This window comes from Zosterops lateralis (genome assembly GCF_965231275.1).
Source record: "Zosterops lateralis genome assembly, chromosome: 13".
NCBI classification, from domain to species: domain Eukaryota; kingdom Metazoa; phylum Chordata; class Aves; order Passeriformes; family Zosteropidae; genus Zosterops; species Zosterops lateralis.
Window position 1 is genome coordinate 20,660,207 of NC_139773.1, and position 21,228 is coordinate 20,681,434.

At 40.2% G+C, this 21,228-nt stretch overlaps 1 protein-coding gene across 3 annotated transcripts in view; it reads left to right on the forward strand.

Annotated features, from left to right (window-relative positions):
- Positions 1-21,228, forward strand: part of IQGAP1 (IQ motif containing GTPase activating protein 1) — a 52,327-nt gene that overhangs the window by 20,707 nt on the left and 10,392 nt on the right. For all 3 annotated transcript variants that reach the window (XM_083870844.1, XM_083870843.1, XM_083870845.1), the window contains 20 exons: positions 652-815; positions 1,185-1,345; positions 1,875-1,999; positions 4,956-5,119; positions 7,717-7,807; positions 8,780-8,941; positions 9,346-9,488; positions 9,839-10,009; positions 12,495-12,578; positions 12,677-12,748; positions 12,841-12,910; positions 13,677-13,885; positions 14,903-15,058; positions 15,273-15,436; positions 16,215-16,439; positions 17,666-17,806; positions 17,895-17,979; positions 19,658-19,890; positions 20,641-20,773; positions 21,117-21,219. In XM_083870844.1, the coding sequence (XP_083726970.1) occupies positions 652-815; positions 1,185-1,345; positions 1,875-1,999; positions 4,956-5,119; positions 7,717-7,807; positions 8,780-8,941; positions 9,346-9,488; positions 9,839-10,009; positions 12,495-12,578; positions 12,677-12,748; positions 12,841-12,910; positions 13,677-13,885; positions 14,903-15,058; positions 15,273-15,436; positions 16,215-16,439; positions 17,666-17,806; positions 17,895-17,979; positions 19,658-19,890; positions 20,641-20,773; positions 21,117-21,219 (2,856 nt within the window). The remainder of the gene's footprint in view (positions 1-651; positions 816-1,184; positions 1,346-1,874; positions 2,000-4,955; positions 5,120-7,716; positions 7,808-8,779; positions 8,942-9,345; positions 9,489-9,838; positions 10,010-12,494; positions 12,579-12,676; positions 12,749-12,840; positions 12,911-13,676; positions 13,886-14,902; positions 15,059-15,272; positions 15,437-16,214; positions 16,440-17,665; positions 17,807-17,894; positions 17,980-19,657; positions 19,891-20,640; positions 20,774-21,116; positions 21,220-21,228) is intronic.

Here is a 21,228-nt window from a genome sequence, read left to right on the forward strand (position 1 = left end):
CAGGTAGCGAATAAAATGCAGATCATTTGCTGATTGTTTTTTGATAGATGCTTCTGAGACCATGCAGAGCTCTCTTACTGTGCTGGAGCCATTCACTTCGTGATAGGTAGAAAGGAGACTGCCAGAGATTTGAGGAGAGGATCTAGAATAGAAGAGGAAAATAGCGAATGCTGAATTAAGTAGGCAGCTACCTTCAAAGTACCTTATTTGTTAAGCATGGAAGTCCACATTTGTTTACCTACTTGCGGGGTTTTAAGTTAGCCAGCATGTACTCACTATGGAGCGCCTGTGTTACTGCCTTGAGCAGGATAGAGGTAGAAAGGAAGATAAGATTGGTATGGTTCACCCATCCAAAACTTTGCAATGACACTTCTTACTATCAGAATACTTAAATGGTAGAACAGTCCCTTGATAACAAGACAAAAAGGTGAACTAGTATTAAATATGAACATTGTGTGTTTTAATTGTCTTCAGTAATGAAAGACTAACTAACTGGGGGTGTAAAAACTGGGATCTGAAAGTTTGGCGCTTTCCCTGCAGGTCAGGTATTATTCTTTCTCTAGTTACATATTTGAATAAAATAAAAGTGATGTTATTATGGGAGTCTCAACCATCTGCTTCCTTATTTTTTTATGCTCTTTCAATTTCTAGGACTGGCAGCAGTAGCCAAAATTAATTCAGCAATTCGAATGGGTGATGCTGAGATGACTGTGGCAGAACTGATGAATCCAGAGGCCCAGTTACCAGGGGTTTATGCATTTGCTGCAGATCTTTATCAAAGGGAACTGGCCACCTTACAGCAACAGAGCCCTGAGGTAAGTATCACCTTCTCTGTTACTTCTGGAAGTTGGCATGGGTCACTGAGTCTACCTTGTCCATTTTCTTAAATGCATCCTCTGGAACAAAGCTGTCTTGAGTCTTCACAGAATTGCTCTGGTGTTCAGTCTATTCTGATGTGGTTTAATCCTTAAATCTCGATCTGCTTGGCCTTGTAAGGCTACATCAGTCTCTTACTTGGGGCTCTCACTTTGTTTATGGTACTTGCCTTTCTACTTTGTGGTCTTAAACGATGCCCCCTTTGCCTCATTACATGTCTGTTCTGACAGCTACTCCATTGTTTTTTATGTGCAGCAATAGTTTGTATAGAGTGAATAGAATTAATTTTTTGTCCTCTTTGTATGCAGGGTCACCTCACCCATCCAGAACTATCTGTTGCCGTAGAGATGCTGTCTTCTGTGGCCCTGATTAACAGGGCTTTGGATTCAGGGGATATGAATACAGTGTGGAAACAACTGAGCAGTCCTGTCACAGGCCTTACAAACATTGAGGATGAGAACTCGCAGAGGTGAGTAATTCAAGGAATCGTACCTGACCTTGATGTTGCTTATGTTCTGTGACTTCATGAATTTTCTTCTCCTTCTCTTAAATTTTACATTATTTCTACATTATTTGTTACAGTATGAATTTAATCTCTGCTGTCTCTTGCATCTTGTTTTTGTGATTACTGTTTCTTACTGGTCTGATTCCTGTGCTGTCTCTCAATGCTTTCTCATGGATTTCACATTAAAGCCATGCTGTAATACCATTAGGTTGTCACTAGTACTTATGCCAGCTCTCCCACCATTTTTTTTGCCCTGGACCTTTATTCAGTGTTTCAGTGCTTTTTTCGCTTTGGCAATTTTGTCTATTTGAACCTACTTCACATTTGTGCTGATATCCTAAACACACACAAGTGTTTCTCCCCATTTTCAGTTTCAACCCTCATGTTACCCTCCCACTTCGTGTGCAGTTCTCAGTGCTGGGTTGTGTGCTCACTGAGCAGCTTGTTGCAATGTAATGTTTACTGGGTTTGGGTTTTGTTTTCTTTCTGACAGATACATTGATGATTTGGTGAAGCTGAAAGCTGAAAGAAATGCAGAAGGAAATGAATTTATCACATGGAATGATATCCAATCATGTGTTGATCATGTGAATAAAGCTGTGCGTGAAGAACACGAGAGTAAGTTTTTCTGTTCAATTCATGCTAGACTGTAGCTTATAAGGAGTGCTAACATTAGGCACGTGTCAATACAAAAAGTTACCAATTGACTTGTGTTGTAAATTAGATATCTAGGAAGATCTTAGTTGTGAACAAGACCTGGTGATTTATAATATGAAAGTCTTGATTGCAGGACTGTTTTTTGATGGAGAGATCAGGCTGTCTATTGTGTTTTTGGTATTGGTGTTGGTATTTCAAAACTGTTTATTAATCCTTCCAGTGTAAATTTCATCCCTTTTTTGAAAATGCATTGTCTGGTGTCAGTGTCTAGGATTAGTCTAGAATCTTCTCATTTTGCTTCAGTGCCCCAAATCTAAGCTAGTTGTTAGCCTTGTCTTGGAGTGCTCCATCCTGCTTCCTAATTTGCTGTGTTCAGTAGAAGATATTTTTCTCCAAGTCTTATCCTTTCTTTGATGGCAACTTTTTCCCTGTTCAGGTTTTCCTCTTCTTCCTTTTTTTTTTTTTTTTTTTTTTTAATCTGCATTGGTCTTTTTACTTTTCCAGTATTTCATTCCCTGGTTTAGTTTAGTTCCCAGTATTTAGTTCCCTGATTGGAAGATGTGCAAAGACCCTTTGAAGTTACAAGTGTCTAACACAGATCACTGGTGAGACTCCAGCTCCCTGGGTGCTGGGATACTGGTATTTGAGCTCTCACCATGGCCATGGCTCTGAAGTTAATCCTTCAACTGTACTGTACGTCTTATGCCCTGCAATCTTACTGCTCAGTGTTCCCCTGGAGGGCTTATTGACCTGGAGCATGGAAACCTGTTTCTTTGCATTTGTATAAAAGGGATGATCGGGGAATCACCACTAATACGTTGTGCTCACTTACAGGCATTTGGTCAGTAGTCCTGTGTTCAAGAGAACAGGAAGAGGTGTAGTACATACAGGCATACACAGTGCTAGGTTCAGTGGGGCTTGGAGCAGCCTGGTCTATAGTCTTGGTCTAAAGGAAGGAGTGCCTTGCCCATGGCTGAGGGGCTTGGAGCTAGGCCATCTTTAATGTCCTTCCAATCCAAACCACTCTATGCAGCAAGTGTGAGTACTAAAAAGTAAATACCCGTGAAGGAAAAAAAGTACTGATGCAAGCTGAAAACGGTGAATGAATGTTGGCATAACTTCTGTGCTTCTAGCCCTGCATGTTTTCTCCTTTCTATTTCTCAGTAGCATTTATGTTAATAATGATCTTTTAGCAGTAATAAAAGACTGGACCTAATTTTCTTTCTTTTATTTTTTTTTCTCATTTTCAGTGAGGGTTCTGAATTTTTGTTTATGATCAATACTGAAACCTTCTGGGTTTGACACTAACTTTGAAGAAATCTTTGTAATATTAATAATTTTGTAATATTTAATACCTCAGCAAGGCTCAAAGCCTTGCATCATAAAGTTGAAGAGATTTGTCACAAGTGTGTACGTGATGCTAAAAGTATGTTGTACGCTGAGACAAGCAGATGTCCTCTGCCACTGGTTGTGTACTTGGTGTGTTTTGTTTCACCTTGCAAATTAAAAGCTTGCTATCTTGGTTAGCTTGTTTTCTGCATCTCCAAATAGGCAGTGTGTTTCCTATTTGGGTCACGTAAGTAGATTTGTTGAAACCACACAGACCAGGCACCACACTGGGGATGCACACAGTGGTGCTAGTTTCATAGTATTTTTTCTATGTAAGAGGTCACAGTCAAATTCTAAAAGTCTGTGTAGTCCCAACATCCTGTTTCTTTTAATGCTCATTATCCTGTAAGAAAGGGCGCAGAAAATTCTGTAATGAGGTAAATTGTTCTCCTGGGGAATTTCCTGATTCTTTGGTCTGCTTCGTATATGCCCTTATGCAAAGACATTTCTCTTTTTTCTGTTAATAAGTTAAATTAGTCAGAGAAGGTCCTCGAGCTTTGTATTTATATTTACAGTTATATTTGTATTTTATGGGGTTTTTTTGTGCCTTTTCTTAAGTTATTGTATCTGGTTTTTGATAGAAACCGTTGCCGTCATTTCAGTGATGCAGTTCTTGAAATGTCCTCAACATATATTTTTCTCTTATCTGTACTCTGTCCAAATATAATCTCTTCCCCAAGGTGTTCTGGTTTTTGTATGAACCTCTGTCTTGTGAGTCTTGTGTCAAAGAGTCACAGTCTTTGAATACAATAACCAAAGTTGGAGATTCCCACGCTGAGCTCCTTTCTTTTATCTAAAAGACTTCTTTGTTCTGCACTGAACAAACAGTGGTTGGATCCTTCTTCAAGCAGGGATTTGAATCAGATGAACTCTGGGATTCGTCTCAACCTGAGTTATTTAATGGTTTTCAGGATACAGTTGCTATAGGTGTAGATTCTGTTTGCATTTAGATAACTGTAAGGTTTTTATTTTGCTGAATGCTAAATTTTACTGTACTTGAATAGTATCTACTTCTTTGATAATACAGCTGATACGACATATGTCCTTAATAAAAGAGTTTTCTAAAATACAAAGTTACTGTATTTTTAAATGGTATTCTGTGCAAGTCTTTGGTTTTATGTGAAGATTTCTTTTTGGAGAAGCCAGAGCCTTGGAATATTGTGAACTCTGGCCATTTGGGCTTTGATAATTCTCTTCTCAAAGCTCTGAGCTGTATGTCTGAGCATTAAGTTTTGTCCCTGCATCTGGTCTCTCCAAGGTTTTGATTTTGTTTTGGTGGGTTTTTCTTGTTTGTTTTAAACTTTATTTTCTAAAATGCAGCGCTCAAGAATTAATACTGGTTTGGGGGGGAGAAATAGCCTTGATTTCTTTACTAGTAAATAATGTTTTCTGATAAAAATATTCTGGTTCCAAGCTGTTACTTGATTTAGGAATGACTAACTGCACTTTTCTTCTGAAGCAAGGCTTGTGATTATTGTTGACCAAGAGTCAAACTTTTGTCTTTCTCCACCTTTGCATTCCTCCCTAGGGATTTTGGCAATTAGTCTTATTAATGAAGCTCTGGATGAAGGGGATACCAAAAAGACTCTTCAAGCCTTACAGACTCCTGCAGCAAAACTGGAGGGCGTAACCCCAAAAGTAGCACAGCACTACCAGGATACACTACTTCGAGCCAAGAGAGAGAAAGCACAGGTGAGTGCATTTAAATGCACCTCTCGAAAGACCTTTGCCTTAAGTGTTACTGGATTCCTACTGGTCTTTAAAGTCAGGAATCAGAATTGGCAATGGAGAGGTGGGCATTCTGTATATCTTCAGCTGATCTTAACCAATCAGTTTGGATCTTTCTGTATTAGAGATTTCAACTAAAAGTTTGAATCCATGAACTGTGGAGATGGATATGAGGATATTAAGTGCACGTGGTGGCTTGCTACAGCTGAACTTAGGTCTCAAGTGAGATACGTGTCTTTTTTGTGGAAAAATAATATTCATCATCTGTTTTTGTGAGGAGACCGTGTTCAGGAGTACTGAACTTCTGATTGCAAGTTTTCTGCAAGCTTAAGTATTTTCTTCTAATGTTCTTCGTTAAATATAGTCTTAGGTATAGTTATATATGGCAAAAAGGAAGTTTCTGAAAGCGGAAAAATTTGTGAAGTGGTAAATTAGAAAAAAGATGTGAAGCAACATACATGCTACCAGCAAAATATATGCTGTTTTTCATCTGACGACACTTCCATAGCTTATGACTTTTTTGAGCAGAAATTGTCATTAGCCAAGGACTTCTGTTCTACCTACTTGTACATAGTTGCAGCTTTCACTAACTGAAAGATGAAGATGAAGAGAGGAAGAGCAAATTTCATCTTACAGGTATAAGAAAGGATGACGAGTACACATGTGTGTATGCAAGTGATTTTTGGGTAGTAGGGATAGGATGCTGATTTTTTTTTCCTCATTTGTTTACATAGAAGTAGCAGATATCTGCTTTCAGTGGAAAGCACAATTTTGTATAGAGGCTAAAGTCTAGATTGTGTTGAACATTTTGGTTTTGACTAAAGGTAAACCGGTGTGATGACAATAGCTGAAAACTGTGTGCAATTCTGATTAAAGTCATTAAGCAGCTTTCCCAAGGGTCTTGACAGGGTTAATGTTCCTCAGGATCCATTTTGTGCTGAAGCATTTCCTCTGGCTGAGTCAGAATGAAACAATGAAATCTTTTTATCCTGTGCTTAAACTTGTGCCAGACTATGCTGGTAACTTCTGAGTCAGTATGAAATTACCTTATTTAGGCATAAGATAAAGGGCTTCTCCCAGCAGCATGGGAGTAATTCCAGAAATAGAAAGATCATATTATAAGGTAACAATATTGGGAAAATAAGCACAATCTGAAGTCATCTGTTATGAACTAGTGATTTCTGTACCTTGGGGCTGAGAGGGGTTGTAGTTCACCTGAAGACATTGTTTAGTTGCTTACTTGAATGAGGAGTGCTGTATCATGCATGTTTCTGATGTGATCAGGTGAGAGAGAAAAAAACAGTAGGCTCTGTAGTGTGTTAAACTGTGTGTACCTTGCAGAAAGTCTTGCAGCATTAAAACTGTAGAGAAGCACGAGATGGTTTTGGTAGTCTTCAGGTTGACTTCTGGGGTAGATAGTACAGTAGAGTTACAGTGATGATTCTTCCCCACACCCTGGACAGGAATTTTGGTGTTGCTGGTACTCTTGTGGGACTATGTGGCTTTCGGATGAAATCTGTCTGTGAAGGTCATCTTAAGCTCTCAAAGTATCATTTAGCCAAGTAGTTTTAGATCTGCCAAAACGGTGGGGAAAATATGGAAAGCATTTAAGGAAATGTTCATTTTTAAGCCTTAAAGCTCTTGAATGTTGAAAATAGTGGTTCTTTTGTAGACTGTGATTATTATTTCATTCCAGAACTAAACGTTTCCTGCATTCTGTTTGCATGAGGAAAGTTGTAAGACGAATGGCACTTGCATCTTAGCATTTCTTTCTGTAGTTACCTACAGGAAGCACTAGTGGGCGGGGAGAAGCTTATGCTTGGCAACTGCTGGGTCATTGTTCTTTATGTATATTTTGGGACTTGCAAAACAGTTGTCCCTTTCCTCCTCTCAAATTTCTGCATGTAACATTAGCTCCATTTGGCTGAATTTCCCAGCCAAAATACAGGATACTGTGTGATCACTGCTGCTTGACAAGCAATCTATTAAAACAAAGATTTAAAACATGGCTTTGACTGCTGTGTATGCACACCCATCCACAATAGGTCCAATGCTTTTTACTTTGCTAGTTTGTGCAGGTTTGTGAGGCTTTGCGGGCACAGAAATGAACAGCCTGATGTGATGTTAATTACCCAAGGGTTTGTTAGTTTCTGCACACAGATGTGCGTCTGAAGCTCTCTATGTAGTATCTTCTGTTGAAGGACTAACTTCCTGGGAAATCATATCCTCTTAGCTAGTATGGCTACCAAGTCCCTGGCCTTGTTTGCTCAGCTTATTAGAGTGATTCCCATTGATAGAATTTCTTGTTTGTTCTGTTTCCCAAAAAGACTTTTTGTCTGAGAGAAAGTATTGAGTATGGTAATGCCACAGAAGTCTCTGCTAGTCACAAATCTACATGATGTCCTTGTGCTGGAGTCAGTTAGGAAGACTGAAATACTTCTTATTCCCTCTGACATGGAAAACTACTCCATTGGTTATTTCTCAATATTGGTTGTCTTATTTTATAAAAAGTGATATTTTTCTCCTGATACTGTATGTTTTTCTTGTTGTATTCTCTTCAGGACACACAGGATGAAACAGCTGTACTTTGGCTAGATGAAATTCAGGATGGGATTCATAAGGCTAACAAGGACACAGAGGAGTCCCAGAGATGTAAGTATTATCACACAGTATTGCAATTAATCCCCCCTACCAGCCAAATACCAGTTATTTAAGGAAAAGTTGGGAGCTAGAAATGTCATGTACTTGTGGCAAAGGAAATCAAATGAACCTACTGGCTTCTGGTGCAGGTGTGTTTTTTTTGAGGAGTGAATGTCAGATTCTACAAATACTAAATTTCTTCTACTGTGGGGGGATATACATTTTTTTCCAGTTTTGCATGTGATCATTAGACCACATTACCTCAGTGGACAAATCTCTATCAAGTTGTCATTTGTGACTAATTGTGCATGACTGTGGGCAGTTGGTTAGAAGTGAGAGCGTTCACATGCACAATTGAAATGGTGTTTTCTGGTGACCATTACCTTTTATTTGCATGAGGTCCTGTTGTCTTGTCTTGATTCTCTTAGGTATTGCCAGACACTTTTTGGAGGCAGAGGGTACTTACACATCAGTGATACTCACCTTTGCTCCTTAACGCATTTTGCAGGTGGGCTGGTCCACCCATTGTTGCATCCCAGTCTTTATAATGTTGTTGTTTCTGTCTGCAGAAGCAATTAAGTGATTACGGCTCTCGTTGCCGAAAAGGCCTCTTTTGAGTTGGGCCTGGCTCTGCTGCAAGAAACTGTGTTAAATGAAACAGATGTCAGATGAGAGCTGTAGCTTTGTGTGTTGAAAAGTTCTGGTGGTAAATCAGCACCATACTGGGACTTCGGGCACACAAATTACATGCTGTCAGGTGCAGTTCCACACGTGGTTGGACTGTACTGAAGAGGCCTCTATAGTTCAAGTTGTCTAGTTGGTTTTTTATTTGTATTACTTGTTTATGTACACTTAAAATTTGCATATCTTACATACACCCCACCTATTAGAGTGTGTTCTTGTTGCCTTGTTCCGTTCTGCCATTCTGTTCTTGCTATGAGCTATTGAGCCGCTGAGCTAACTTGCTTCCTGGTGTTATCCAAGTCTCCGTAGGAATTCTGGCCATTAACGAAGCAATAGATCGTGGTGATGTTAGCCAGACCCTGAGTGCCTTGCGTTCGCCTGATGTTGGGCTGTACGGAGTCACTCCAGAATGTGCTGAGACATACCAGCAAGAACTGTCAGAAGTCAAGAGAAGGGCAACAGGTACACCTAAAGTAGATAACTGTTAGTGAAATAGATGCAAGATTATTGTACATGGAATTGGAACCAGAGGTAAAAAAGCCTCTGGGAAGAAATCTTGTGTTGTAGATGGCAGTTGTGGATGCTATTTGAAATAAGGGGTTTTTGGTTTTGTTTTTGGTTTTGTTTTTGTTTTTTTTTTTTTTTTTTTTTCAAAAAAGTGTGTGAATAGTATAATGTTCTCCACTTGTAGAATGTGCTGTGTTTAGGTAGCTCTCATATGAGGTCATTAGGGACTCAGAAACATTTTTCCTTGCTTGGAGGAAGAAGAATCTGTAAAGTAGATTTCCTGGTTGTAACATTTGTATGTGTGAAAGGTAAGACACTTGTCAGATTTTCAGACTTCTAACTGCAGTTTCTGCTCTTAGGGGGCAATGGCAGTGAGTGGGTGAAACACTGGGTGAGAGGAGGCTATCATTATTATCATAACCTGCGGACCAAAGAGGGAGGATGGGATGAACCAGCAGAATTTGTGCAAAATGACACTCAGCTGTCGCGGGAAGAGATACAGGTAGAGTAGATTAACACGTGCTCCTTCTCTCAAAAGTTGATGTTCGTACCATTCCCACCCTTAATGCAGCTCTAAGATAAAATGCTTCAATGCCATAGTCATGTTAAGAAGCTTAATAACCCATTTGATTGGCTAGGCATCATCAGATTGTGCGTGTCACAGCTCGTTGTCCTATTTCAGAAAAATTTATCCTGTCACTAAAATTTATCTTGGACCATGATGTTGTTGTTTTTTGAAAGACAACTTCGGAGTTTCTTGTAAGCACAATGTGGAAAGCTGATGTAACATCTTTTTTCTTGTATTTCCATTTTCTTTTTCTGTCTCCTCTTCCTATCATAACATTAAATCAGAGCACCATATCTGGAGTCACTGCAGCGTACAACCGAGAACAGTTGTGGCTTGCAAATGAGAACCTGATTATGAGACTTCAGGCTTGCTGTCGAGGGTATCTTGTTCGCCAGGAATTCAACTCAAGAATGAATTTTTTGAAGAAGCAAGTCCCAGCAATCACTTGCATTCAGGTAGTGATACCCTTTAATTCTGTTTGGAACTTGTACTTTGCAGTTGTTTTCTGTACACAGGCTTATTGACAGTTTCTGTTCATTTCAGGTAGTTAGAGCACACAATTGTCTTTGCCTTGTATTGTAAATTATCTAAAAACATTTCCTTCTAGCAGTGAGTTTTGGTGTATTATTTGCTTTTAGGTGTCATATATAATCAATCCAATGATCACATAGAATTGGAGAGAGAAAAACTTATTTGAAGAAGCTTTACCAATTTTTTTTTTTAACCTGTTTCAATGTTTTGGGAATAAGGCAATATGAAGTGTGTTGTATGTGTTCATGGTAATACTGTGATTCGTCATGAATTCAAGACAAACAGCATGGTTTTCAGTATTCTTAAGTAAAACGCTGTGATGGTTTGAGTGTCTTTCTGCTGTGAGATAGGATTAGGAGGAAGAAGGCAAGCAGGCGTAAACTTAAAGGTACAAAGATAGATTCATTAACACACGCTAAAGAAGAAAATAAGAATCAAAATGAAATTTTCAAAAGACTCTTCCTCCCCCACAAACTGTTCACTTTTTTACAAACAACATGAAGAGACAAACCTGTGATTTTCAGTCAGTTTTGCCATTTAAAAAATAATCTTTCATCAGTTCTTTGGGAGAAGAGTCTCTCTTAGAGTCCCATGGAGACATCGCCACAAGAGAAACAGTCCTCTGGTGGTTCCCATGTCACAAATCTGCAGCCGCCCGAGAGAAACCTCTGCAAACTGTGAAATCCGACTCATTAGCAGCCTTTCCCATGGTTTTCAGATGGGTTTCATCAGCTTATTAGGGGTACTGTTTAAGGATGCCTCTTCTAGTAAAACAAAGATTCTCTTCCTCTATCTCTAAAATCACCTTCATCTCCAAAACTAGAGATCTCCTGTTTCCCTAGGAGCAAAGGGCTTCATATGACTTTTCCTTCCTCTGCACAAAATCCTTCATTAAACCTCAATTATATCAGTCCACAACTTTTAACTAGAGTCATGCATCCTCCCCAAACAGCATTCATATGTTACAGGAAATTTAACCCATTCTCCGTGGTTTCACAAGAGAAGTCCAGCTGATGAAGCAACTCATCCCTCCGTTGTGCCGCTTAGGACTTTAGCTCTCTCTTCACTGACTTCATGCTGTCTTCTCCATGTTCACTCTGTCCCTTTTCTCCTTACTCAGAGAAGGATTAGTGCTCTGGAAGTTTAATTTTGTGAAAGAAGGAGTTAATTTCTTTTCCCCAGGCCTGCCGCGGTCATGTGATCTCTGCCGGGCGGCGGCCTCTAGGGTTTCAAAGCCAAAGCCATGCCAATGGGGTAGGCTCAGAAATGTCGGCCAGGCCCTCAGTAGTTAGATAGGCTGATGGGTGCCTTCCACCCCTTGGTCTCATGGAACGGACCCGGAGCCCGCCGGGGAAAAAGCAGAGTCCTTCTCATGTGCAGGCCCTGGAGAGGCCCGCGGCTGAGCCGGGCCAGCGCAGCCGTGCCCAGAGCTGCGGTCGGGGGCTTGACAGAGATAAGCAGCAATGTCCCCTCCCCGTGTTGGCAGCTGGGGCAGGGGGGCTCGGCTGGTCACCAGGCCCCGGGGGGCCACACGCCCCACGGCGGAGCGGGACCGGCCCTGTTACCTGTTCCAAGGCAGGAAGGAAAAGGGCTGTTTCCCATGATCTCCCGATTTTTAGGCCTGTGTGTTCACGTAGACACATATCCCTTTCTAATCGGTTTGTCAAGCTATAATTTCCTGAAAAATCACTTCCTGGCCAGAACACTTCAAATGCTTATCTTCAGATTTGTCCAGGGATCTGGAGGATTGAGGACCTGAAAGAGACGGTAGGTTAATTCAGCGTGAAACTGGGTGCATTTGCAGGCCAGCAACAAAAAAATTCTTTCTGTGGTGTTGTAACTGAAATGCATGCAAATGAAATAGTTGCTTTGTACCCTATTACCGTTTTATTATTTCAGCAGTATATGTCTATTTGTTTCTGCCTAAGTAGCACATACTCTTGCCTGTATATTTAACAAAACCTCCACACCCACTCCCAGCTCATTAAAATAACACTCTCTCCCTTTAAGTGTAGTCCAACTCCTTGCCTGACTTTCCTTCCCAAGTGTCAATGATGGTGGGTTGGCTGGGAAGGCTTAAAATGTTACATTGTTGTTGTTCTCACCAGCAGCAGCAGCTAACACATCATCCTCATGTAGAACAGTTTCTGTCAACTTGACTGTTTCACTGTATCCTTCACCTCTAATTGTGCTTCAGAAGGCTCAGGCTCTTCCTAGGATAACTTCAAGTCTCTAGTGATTGCAGTTGGAAAACAGTTAATGCTTCACACAGTGTATCTCTTGATAAGACAGGTGTGTTTCATTTAGCCAGGAGGGCAATTGAAAGCTGAGGAACACAAAGAAGCTCAGCTTTGTAATTACTCCTGTTTAATTAGAAAAGTTAAGTGAGTGTTCCTGTTTTGTTTTCAGTCTCAATGGCGTGGCTACAAGCAAAGGAAGGCATATCAAACCCGTTTGGATTACCTACGGGCACAAAAGGACCAAGTAGTAAAGGTAATGCAGGTTCCCTTCTGACTTTCTTAGTAAACCTTTGGGGTAGTGAACTTTGTAGGTAAGGTTTCTATCTGAATGTTTTGATTACCTTTCAACAGATTCAATCAATGACCAGGATGTATCAAGCCAGAAGACGTTACAGAGACCGTCTGCAGTATTTCAGAAACCACGTAAGAGGCTATCTTGTTAAATGTATTCTGTACCTGACTCTGGTACTCTTTCCAGAATGATGTCAAGTGCTTTTTTGTGTCTTAAATCTTAGATAAACGATGTTGTAAAAATTCAAGCCTTTATTCGAGCAAACAAAGCACGAGAAGACTACAAAACCCTCAGTAAGTATTGCCAAGAGGGTAAAACTGATGTGCCTCAAATCTCTGTCTGTGAGGGATCATAGATTCATAGAAGAGATTCCCCAACTCTCTCTGCCTGTCTCCATAGGAGGGATGCTCCAGCCCCCTGACCATCTTTGTAGCCCTCCTCTGGACTTGGTCCTGCAGCTCCACATCCTTCTTATTATATTGGGGGCCTCAGAACTGAATACGGTACTCCAGGTGGGGGGTCTCATGAGAGTGGAGTGGCGGAGGAGAATCACCTGCCTTGACCTTGTGACCACATTGCTTTTGATGCAGCCCAGGATGCAGTTAGCTTTCTGTGCTGCAAGTGCACATTGCTGAGTCATATCGAGCTCCTTATCAACCAACATAACATTGGCTGTGCGATCTATAACATCTAGACAATTCTGAGGAGCAATTAGGACAAAGTTGATAGGGCAGCGCAGGGAGTAAGTAGTTCTTGAGGCTGAAGGAAAACTTGATTCTGGATGTTGCTTGGGGTTTTTTTCCTGCTGAAAAATAGAACTATAGCTTTGCCATTAGCTCTGACAGTGTGGACTACCCTATGCTACTGCTGAATTTGTTCTTGATTTACTTCTCTTACAATTTTCTCAAAACAGGAAAATCAAAATGTTGAAGCTGTTTAGACATGATGGTACTAATCTGGCTCTGGGTGCTCCTTGATGTGCTGTTTAGCATAGTTAAGGCATATATTTACTTTGGTTTGCCATCCCCTAGTGTTGTCTATTTTCTTGTCTATTCTTAGTTAATGCTGAAAACCCACCTATGGCTGTGGTTCGGAAATTTGTCCACTTGCTTGATCAGAGTGACCAAGATTTTCAGGAGGAGCTTGAGCTAATGAAACTGCGTGAAGAAGTTGTAACCTTGATCCGATCCAATCAGCAACTGGAAAATGACCTCAACCTTATGGACATCAAAATTGGTTTGCTAGTGAAAAACAAAATTACATTGCAGGTAAGAAACATGTTGGGAGACCAGCTACACACTGAATTAAGCCCAGTAGTAGTTAGCATGGAGAGCTCCTGGCCTCAGATGTCAGTTGCTCAGGCCCAGTGGAAAATGGTTCCCCAGACTCAGTTTTTACTCCCAGTATGTTCTTAGTCCATTCCACTAATTTAGTATGTATCCCTAGAAAGAAAACTGTAGGAGGAGAAGAAACGAGTCCTGAAGCTAAAAAAGACAACAAGACTATCTTGATCTAATGAATGCAACAGGTTTTGCATTCAAAGGCTTTGAGACTTTTTCGTTGCTTCTTCATGGTTAAACAAGTCACATGCCACAAGCTTGCAGCCAGGGGGGTGATTTTAGAGGCAGGAGGTACGCTTGTGCCACTTGGTTGCTTGTTGGTTAAAGGAAGCCCCTCTATCTAAGCTTGGCTGGTGTGAATAATTTCCTGGCCCCGTCCCCTGCCCCGAAAAAAATGCTCTTGCTGACACATCACTGTCTTTTCTTCAAGCTGAAGTACTGGTCAGCTTTTCGTGTGGTCCTGGATTCATTACACTAGACTTCTCTGAGTGCAAAATCTCAATCAGTGTAGTGAAATTCACCTTAGAAGGAAGCTGCAGTGGTTGGGCTGATGCTTGCAGTGAAAAGTGCCATTGCTGTCAGAGTATGTGGATATAGTGAGTTAGCTGTATATGGAACAGTATTTTTAAACCGTAAGCCCATTTTAAAAAAGGAAAACGTTTCCAAGTGTCTTCAGAAAGCTACCAGCTCTGATAGTAATTGCTACCAGGAGTGACTACCCCTTCTAGGATTTCAAACAAATGTACAGCCAGGAACAAAGCAGAACATGTACTTCCAGTTGGAGAAACTGCTGCCATAGCAAATAATGCTTCACTTTAATAGCCCCAGGCATTCCTTGACACTGCATTTCCATGTCCAGGAGAAGTGGCTCAGATGCAACTGTTTTCCAGTATTGCTTGTTAGAAACTTCTCAGAGTGAAATCTGTACCTGTTCTTTCTTTCCAGGATGTTGTTTCTCATAGCAAAAAACTTACCAAGAAGAACAAGGAACAGCTCTCTGACATGATGATGCTGAACAAACAAAGGGGAGGTTTGAAAGCACTGAGTAAAGAAAAGAGAGAAAAGTTGGAAGCCTATCAGCATTTGTTCTACCTGCTTCAGGTATGCGACTTCTCAAGCTGCTCAGTAACCTTTTGTCATGGAAGGTTATATGTCTTGGCACGGTGTTTGCTTATGCACTGTAGTTGTCACACAAGCAGTAAGGTCGGAAAAGACCTTTAAGATCAAGTCCAACCAGCAACTGTTTTGAGCCATCTTAGTTTTTAGCAACACCAGTGGGGACATGCACACTAAGTAATTTTTCTTCTTGTTGTAGACTAACCCAACCTACTTGGCCAAGCTGATTTTTCAGATGCCTCAAAACAAATCCACAAAATTCATGGATTCTGTCATCTTCACGCTGTATAACTATGCATCCAATCAAAGAGAGGAATACCTGTTGTTGCGACTTTTCCAAACAGCACTGCAGGAAGAGATCAAGTATGTGATAACCTATAGCACATTCTTGCTGTTGAATCAGTTTTGGCAGTTCCTAAAATTGAGGCCATTTTCATGTTAAGTCTAGTGCTTATATGCAGATAATGCTAATCTATCCATTCATTGTCCTCTTCCCATTTCATATCTGTTAATGTAATCTATAAAAGAAGAATCAAGTATGTCCATTGAAGATGAGGGCTTTTCACTTCAATCAAGATTTCACTGCTCAACATGCAGCTACTTTTGATCTGATGCAAAGTCATGCTAAAATTCAGTCTAATCTCAGGTCTCTGATGTCTCATTATAAATATGTCCAACAAACTGCAAACTCAGGCTTTACAAGCCAGGAAGAGAGCTATATCTAATTTCTCCAGATTTCCAAAAGCTAATGAGTCTGAAATCTCTGTTGTTTGGCATTTCTATTTCCTGTCAATGTTAGAAGCTCTGGCTGTCCTCAGACCTGTTTGGTTGGATTGGTTAGGCCTTAGGAGCTCAGTGTTACATGTCTTCAGTTCTTTAGAATGCAGAGTAGCACAGCTTGCTCTGAGGAAGAATACACAATGAAATTTTTGAGGAACTTCCCTTAAGCATTTTTGGGAATGCTTTTTAAGCATGAAGATGATATATGCCCTGAAACAAATAACTTCTAAAAACCATGTGTTTCCCCTCCCTGCCCCTGCCCCCCCCCTCTAAGTCATGCTTGGAACAGTAGTCCAGGGAAATGTAGGCAGTGACAGAGTTATGCATGCCTCACATTTCATATAGATTCTTTCTTCTTCAGATCAAAAGTAGACCAGATACATGAAATTGTGACTGGGAATCCTACTGTTATTAAAATGGTGGTAAGTTTCAATCGTGGTGCCCGTGGTCAGAATGCCCTGAGGCAGATCCTTGCTCCAGTTGTGAAGGAAATCATTGATGACAAGTCACTTAATATCAAAACTGATCCTGTGGATATTTACAAGTCTTGGGTTAACCAGATGGAATCTCAAACAGGAGAAGCCAGGTATGGGACCTGTTAGTACTGTATTTTTCTAAACATTGCTTAGCTGCTTTGCATTGCTCAGTTAATCATTCAAAACCATCCTTGGCTCCACTGCATGCATCTGTCCAACTGATCGTGTCATCAAGACAGCTTTCATCTGAGAGTTCTAAAGTTCATATTCTGGTTATGGTGCTGAGAGTATTGAACAGGAATGTCATTAGGTGATGGAAAAAAAAATGCTCTTTGGTGTTTTCCTATGTTAACTTGGTAGTTACCCATGGTAACTTTCAGGCCCTCTAGCCTGAAAGAATGCACAGTAAGGAAATGTATTTGGGAATCGCTTCCATCCGTCCATGTTCATGTCATGAGTGGCCTGTGCAAACAGGTACTATTTGCAAGCACACAAAGCTACTCTTGCTGGCAGAAAGCATCACATTGCAGTTCTCTTGGTCCTAACATCTTTCTAATTGATATCAGCAACTGATGACAATTGTATCGAGCTATGTGATTTTGTGTTGTTCTAGTTTCTTTTTCTTCAGCAGTTGTGATTTGCTAGAACTTGATTCTGTTGTGTTACTGGGGTTTTTTAACCTACTTAAAAAAAAAAAAAAAAGCCATACAGATGAATGAGTTCCTCCATATCTAAAGCAAACTGCAGTCATATACTTTTGCACACTTTATGCAAAATTCTGGACATCTTAAAACCGCAAGTGAAGATGTGCGTTCAGATTAGTCTCTGTGCATGAGATTTAGGATACACCTTTATGAATTACCAGCTTTGTCTATCTGTGTTCACTAGAATTCTATGCAATAGTTTCAGCTGATTGAAAAAAAGCTATTCCTTCAGCAGCATGTTATATTGATTTTATGGGTGCTGCTCTAGCCTCTGCTCGCATCCAAGTTTTTATCTTCTTAATACCCGAATGCAAGCTTTTGTTTTCACCAATTTTCAGTTTGAAGTACTGCTGTGTGTTACGAATGGTGCTTTTTTTCCTAATGTGCATGCTGTAAAAAAGATTCAATTTTGAGTTAGCTGGGTCTTTTTCTCCGTGGCCATTGCAAGGGAAAATAAAGGAAGTAAAAGCAAAAGAATTTCAGCTCTGGTGCCGAACAGGTTAATTAAAAGCAGTGCATAGCTTTTGGCAGTGAAGTGAATATATAAGCATGTTTCTTTGTCAGGCTATACGTTCTTGAAGTGTACTAGTTTGAGTAATACTCTCCTTTATATGTCTGACTTTTTCAAATAGTAAACTGCCGTATGATGTTACGCCTGAGCAAGCCCTGAGTCACGAAGAGGTGAGGACACGCCTGGATGCCTCAATCAGAAACATGAGGACAGTGACAGACAAGTTCCTGTCTGCCATTATTAGTTCAGTGGACAAAATCCCGTGAGTCTGATGCACCAGTGTTATCCCTGAGAAGTTGCTGACGTCTTCATGCTTGCAGCGGTCTTATTTGGCCTTCTCTTTCTCTCAGTTATGGAATGCGTTTCATTGCCAAGGTCCTAAAAGATTCTCTGCATGACAAGTTTCCTGATGCTGGCGAGGATGAGCTTCTGAAGGTGAGGATCTACACGCCTTTGTAAATAATTGTCAGCCAGATGGGCCTGTGGCAAGCGCACCTCATTCTTCTCTCTTGTTAGGTGTATGTGTGGAGAGGAGCGCATGTAAACCTATTCATTTACCTCTGCAGACAGAAAATATTTCACGTCAGGCTATTGCCGTTAGTTTCATACACGTCACTTGAGATGTCATACATTGTTTAGGAGGAGGTATCCTGGTGCCACTGTTTCGCTTTTAGTATCTTGGGCACTTGGGCCTTTAGGTTTCTTGACCTGGGGTTTACTCTTGCTTCTATAGAGTAAACCTTGGGTTAATTAGTGTAATCACAGCCCGATGCTCCTTCCTTAAAAGGTGAGTTTAAAAGTCTGTATGCGAAATTCTGGCATTCCTAATGCCCCATCTGTAACGCACTAGGATATTTTGAGGGCAATATGTAGGGTCACTTCTCATGATGCCTAGTCAGTTTTGTATTTTGCATTTCAGTTGGTTTGGAGAGCTAAAAGGATCTAAATATTAGTTGCACTTAGATGACTACAGTGTTAGAGTTTTCACTGAAATTTCTTTGGTTTCATGGCTTTTGGTAAATTGTGAATTGATGCCCATGAATGCTTTACTTTTTAATACGATATAGTTTGAATATTAGGATGCTTGACAACGTCTCTTTAAGCTTCTCTGCCTCTGCTTCATTGCAAAATAATTATCAATCTGAATGCTGTTTTCTTCTCTCTTCTAGTTCTGTGCTTTCCCATTCTGAGACATCGGTTCTTTCTATGCAGGTGAATTAATTTCTTCCATCTGTAAATTTAGGTGGAAAACTGCATTGCTCGAATTACTTTTGGCAGAATTTCCAGTACAGGTTAGAAGAATATTGTGAGCATATGGATGACATGATAATCTCTATTTGTAGTTCTTTGAAATATACTGCTGCTCGCATTTGACTAGGTAAATTGGATTTTTGAAGTATCAAATGCCATTCTGATCCACTTGTGATTTTCTGACTTCTGGATTAAATGGTTTCTCACTAATTAGGGATCTGTGCCTAAATTTGTTCCTGGCTTATAGAAGAAAGCTTTTATTCTGGAAGAGAAAAGGCCTTTGGGCAAGAAACGGAAAGTAGTTCCTCAGTTTAACTTCCTGGTGTGCCATTCTTCCTCCTTATTTTTGCTTTGTCAGAGATGGCAGCCAATGCTGCATGGCTTCTTTAAAAATCAGCTCTTGTTCCATACTGAAATTTCATTATCAGATTCCTCTATACCATGGTCTTTCTGCCCTCTGTTAGGCTAACTCAATTGCATTTAATTCTCCTGACAGACTGTCTCATGCTCATATCAGTAGTTCATTGGTAACTTGTATCTCCTGTCCATACATTTTTTAAGTTGGAGTTCTAAGTCTTTACACCTGGGAATATCTGCTGCTGTGTTGTCCTGTGACTGGAAGTGTTCAGGCTTTCTCTGTGTTGACCTCCCTATTGCATCTTTATGATGTTTGTTTTGGGTTTTTTTGGATTTTTTAATATACTGTAGATTTTTGGGATGGCGTGTGCTTCTACGCAGCAGAACCTTTGTCTTGGAAAGAGGCTTACAAGGAAATAAACTAGCAAAACACAGAGCAGTTTAAATAAAATTTATTTGGGTCCTGCACTGTTGTTTATTGATGCATTTCTTCTCTCTTTCCCAGATTGTTGGCAACTTACTCTATTATCGTTACATGAATCCAGCCATTGTTGCACCAGATGCATTTGACATCATCGACCTTTCAGCTGGAGGTCAGCTGACGACAGATCAACGCAGAAACCTCGGTTCCATTGCAAAGATGTTACAGCATGCTGCATCCAATAAGATGTTCATGGGAGACAATGCTCATCTAAGCATCATTAATGAATACCTATTGCAGTCATACCAGAAATTCAGGTAGAAGACCATAGCTAATTAAGCTGGGAAGTTTGGCAGAGGGTAACATTGCCAGTAAAAAGGGAAAATAGTAAATTTAGAATATGGAAAATTCTGTCTCTGTCAAATATACAGTCTGTTAAAAAGAAGAGATTTCACTCCAGACTGCCACAAGCATCAGTAACAATGGCAGATAAAACGTGTACCCGGAATTTATGTATGTTAATGAGATTGCAAAGTCGAGAGTTTCGAGTGTCCAGGATAAAGGTTGCTTTTGCATGAACTTATTATGGCACTTTGGACGTGGACAACCAGAATGGACATACAGTCTTCTGTCCTATGTGAACCCTGGTTCCACATGAGAATCTAGTGGTGATCAGAAATAATGCAGGTTGGCATTTAGCTATTCCTGTAGTTGAAGTAAGCTTTTGTCCAAGAATTGTCATATGTCTCCTGTGTTTTGGAAAAAAGGTAACCAGAGGTAGAGGGCAAAAGATGATAGTGTAATGGGGACAGGAGAACGAGGTCACTGAAGCCAGTTCTGTCAATTCTGAAAATGAGCAAATGTCAACATGGCCAGTATCAGTGATTGAATTTACTAGGTTGCTTCTGACGTGTTTCACTAAAGCTGACAAACTGTAGTATGCCATAGTGTACCGTAGTTTAAAGAGGAGAGTCTATGCTTGAGATTGTCATGGGGAAGTAATACTCTTGACATACCACATGACTCTCAGAGTCATACTGACTGTTCTCTCCTTCTTTGTTCTAAAGACGTTTTTTTCAGGCTGCCTGTGAGGTTCCTGAATTGCAGGATAAATTTAATATTGATGAATATTCAGACTTGGTGACTCTCACTAAACCAGTAATTTATATTTCTATTGGTGAAATCATCAATACGCACACTGTAAGTATACATTAGACATAGTTGCTCATTATAAGCCAGTGTTTGGGAAGAAAATGCTGCTTCTATCTGAAATGCAAAGGTACCAAATACAAGGCTGAAAGTTGTCGTGATTGTAGTTTGTGAGAGCTTGCTGATTTATAGACTCAAGTAATTTAGTTATGGCTTCACTAAGTTTCTTTGGAAAGCATTTGAGTATGTCATATTGGCAGAGTTCTGAATGTTGGCATTGCTGCTTTGGAGTTCAGTGACTTTTTTCTAAAAGATACTAGCCTAAAGTAATGAAATTTTACTGTCTAGAAAAGGATGTACTGTTACAATATAATTGTTTTTTCTGTTCATCTAGTTGCTCTTAGACCATCAAGATGCAATTGCTCCTGAGCACAATGATCCAATTCATGAGCTGCTGGATGATCTCGGAGAGGTTCCTACAATTGAGTCCTTAATAGGTGGTCTAG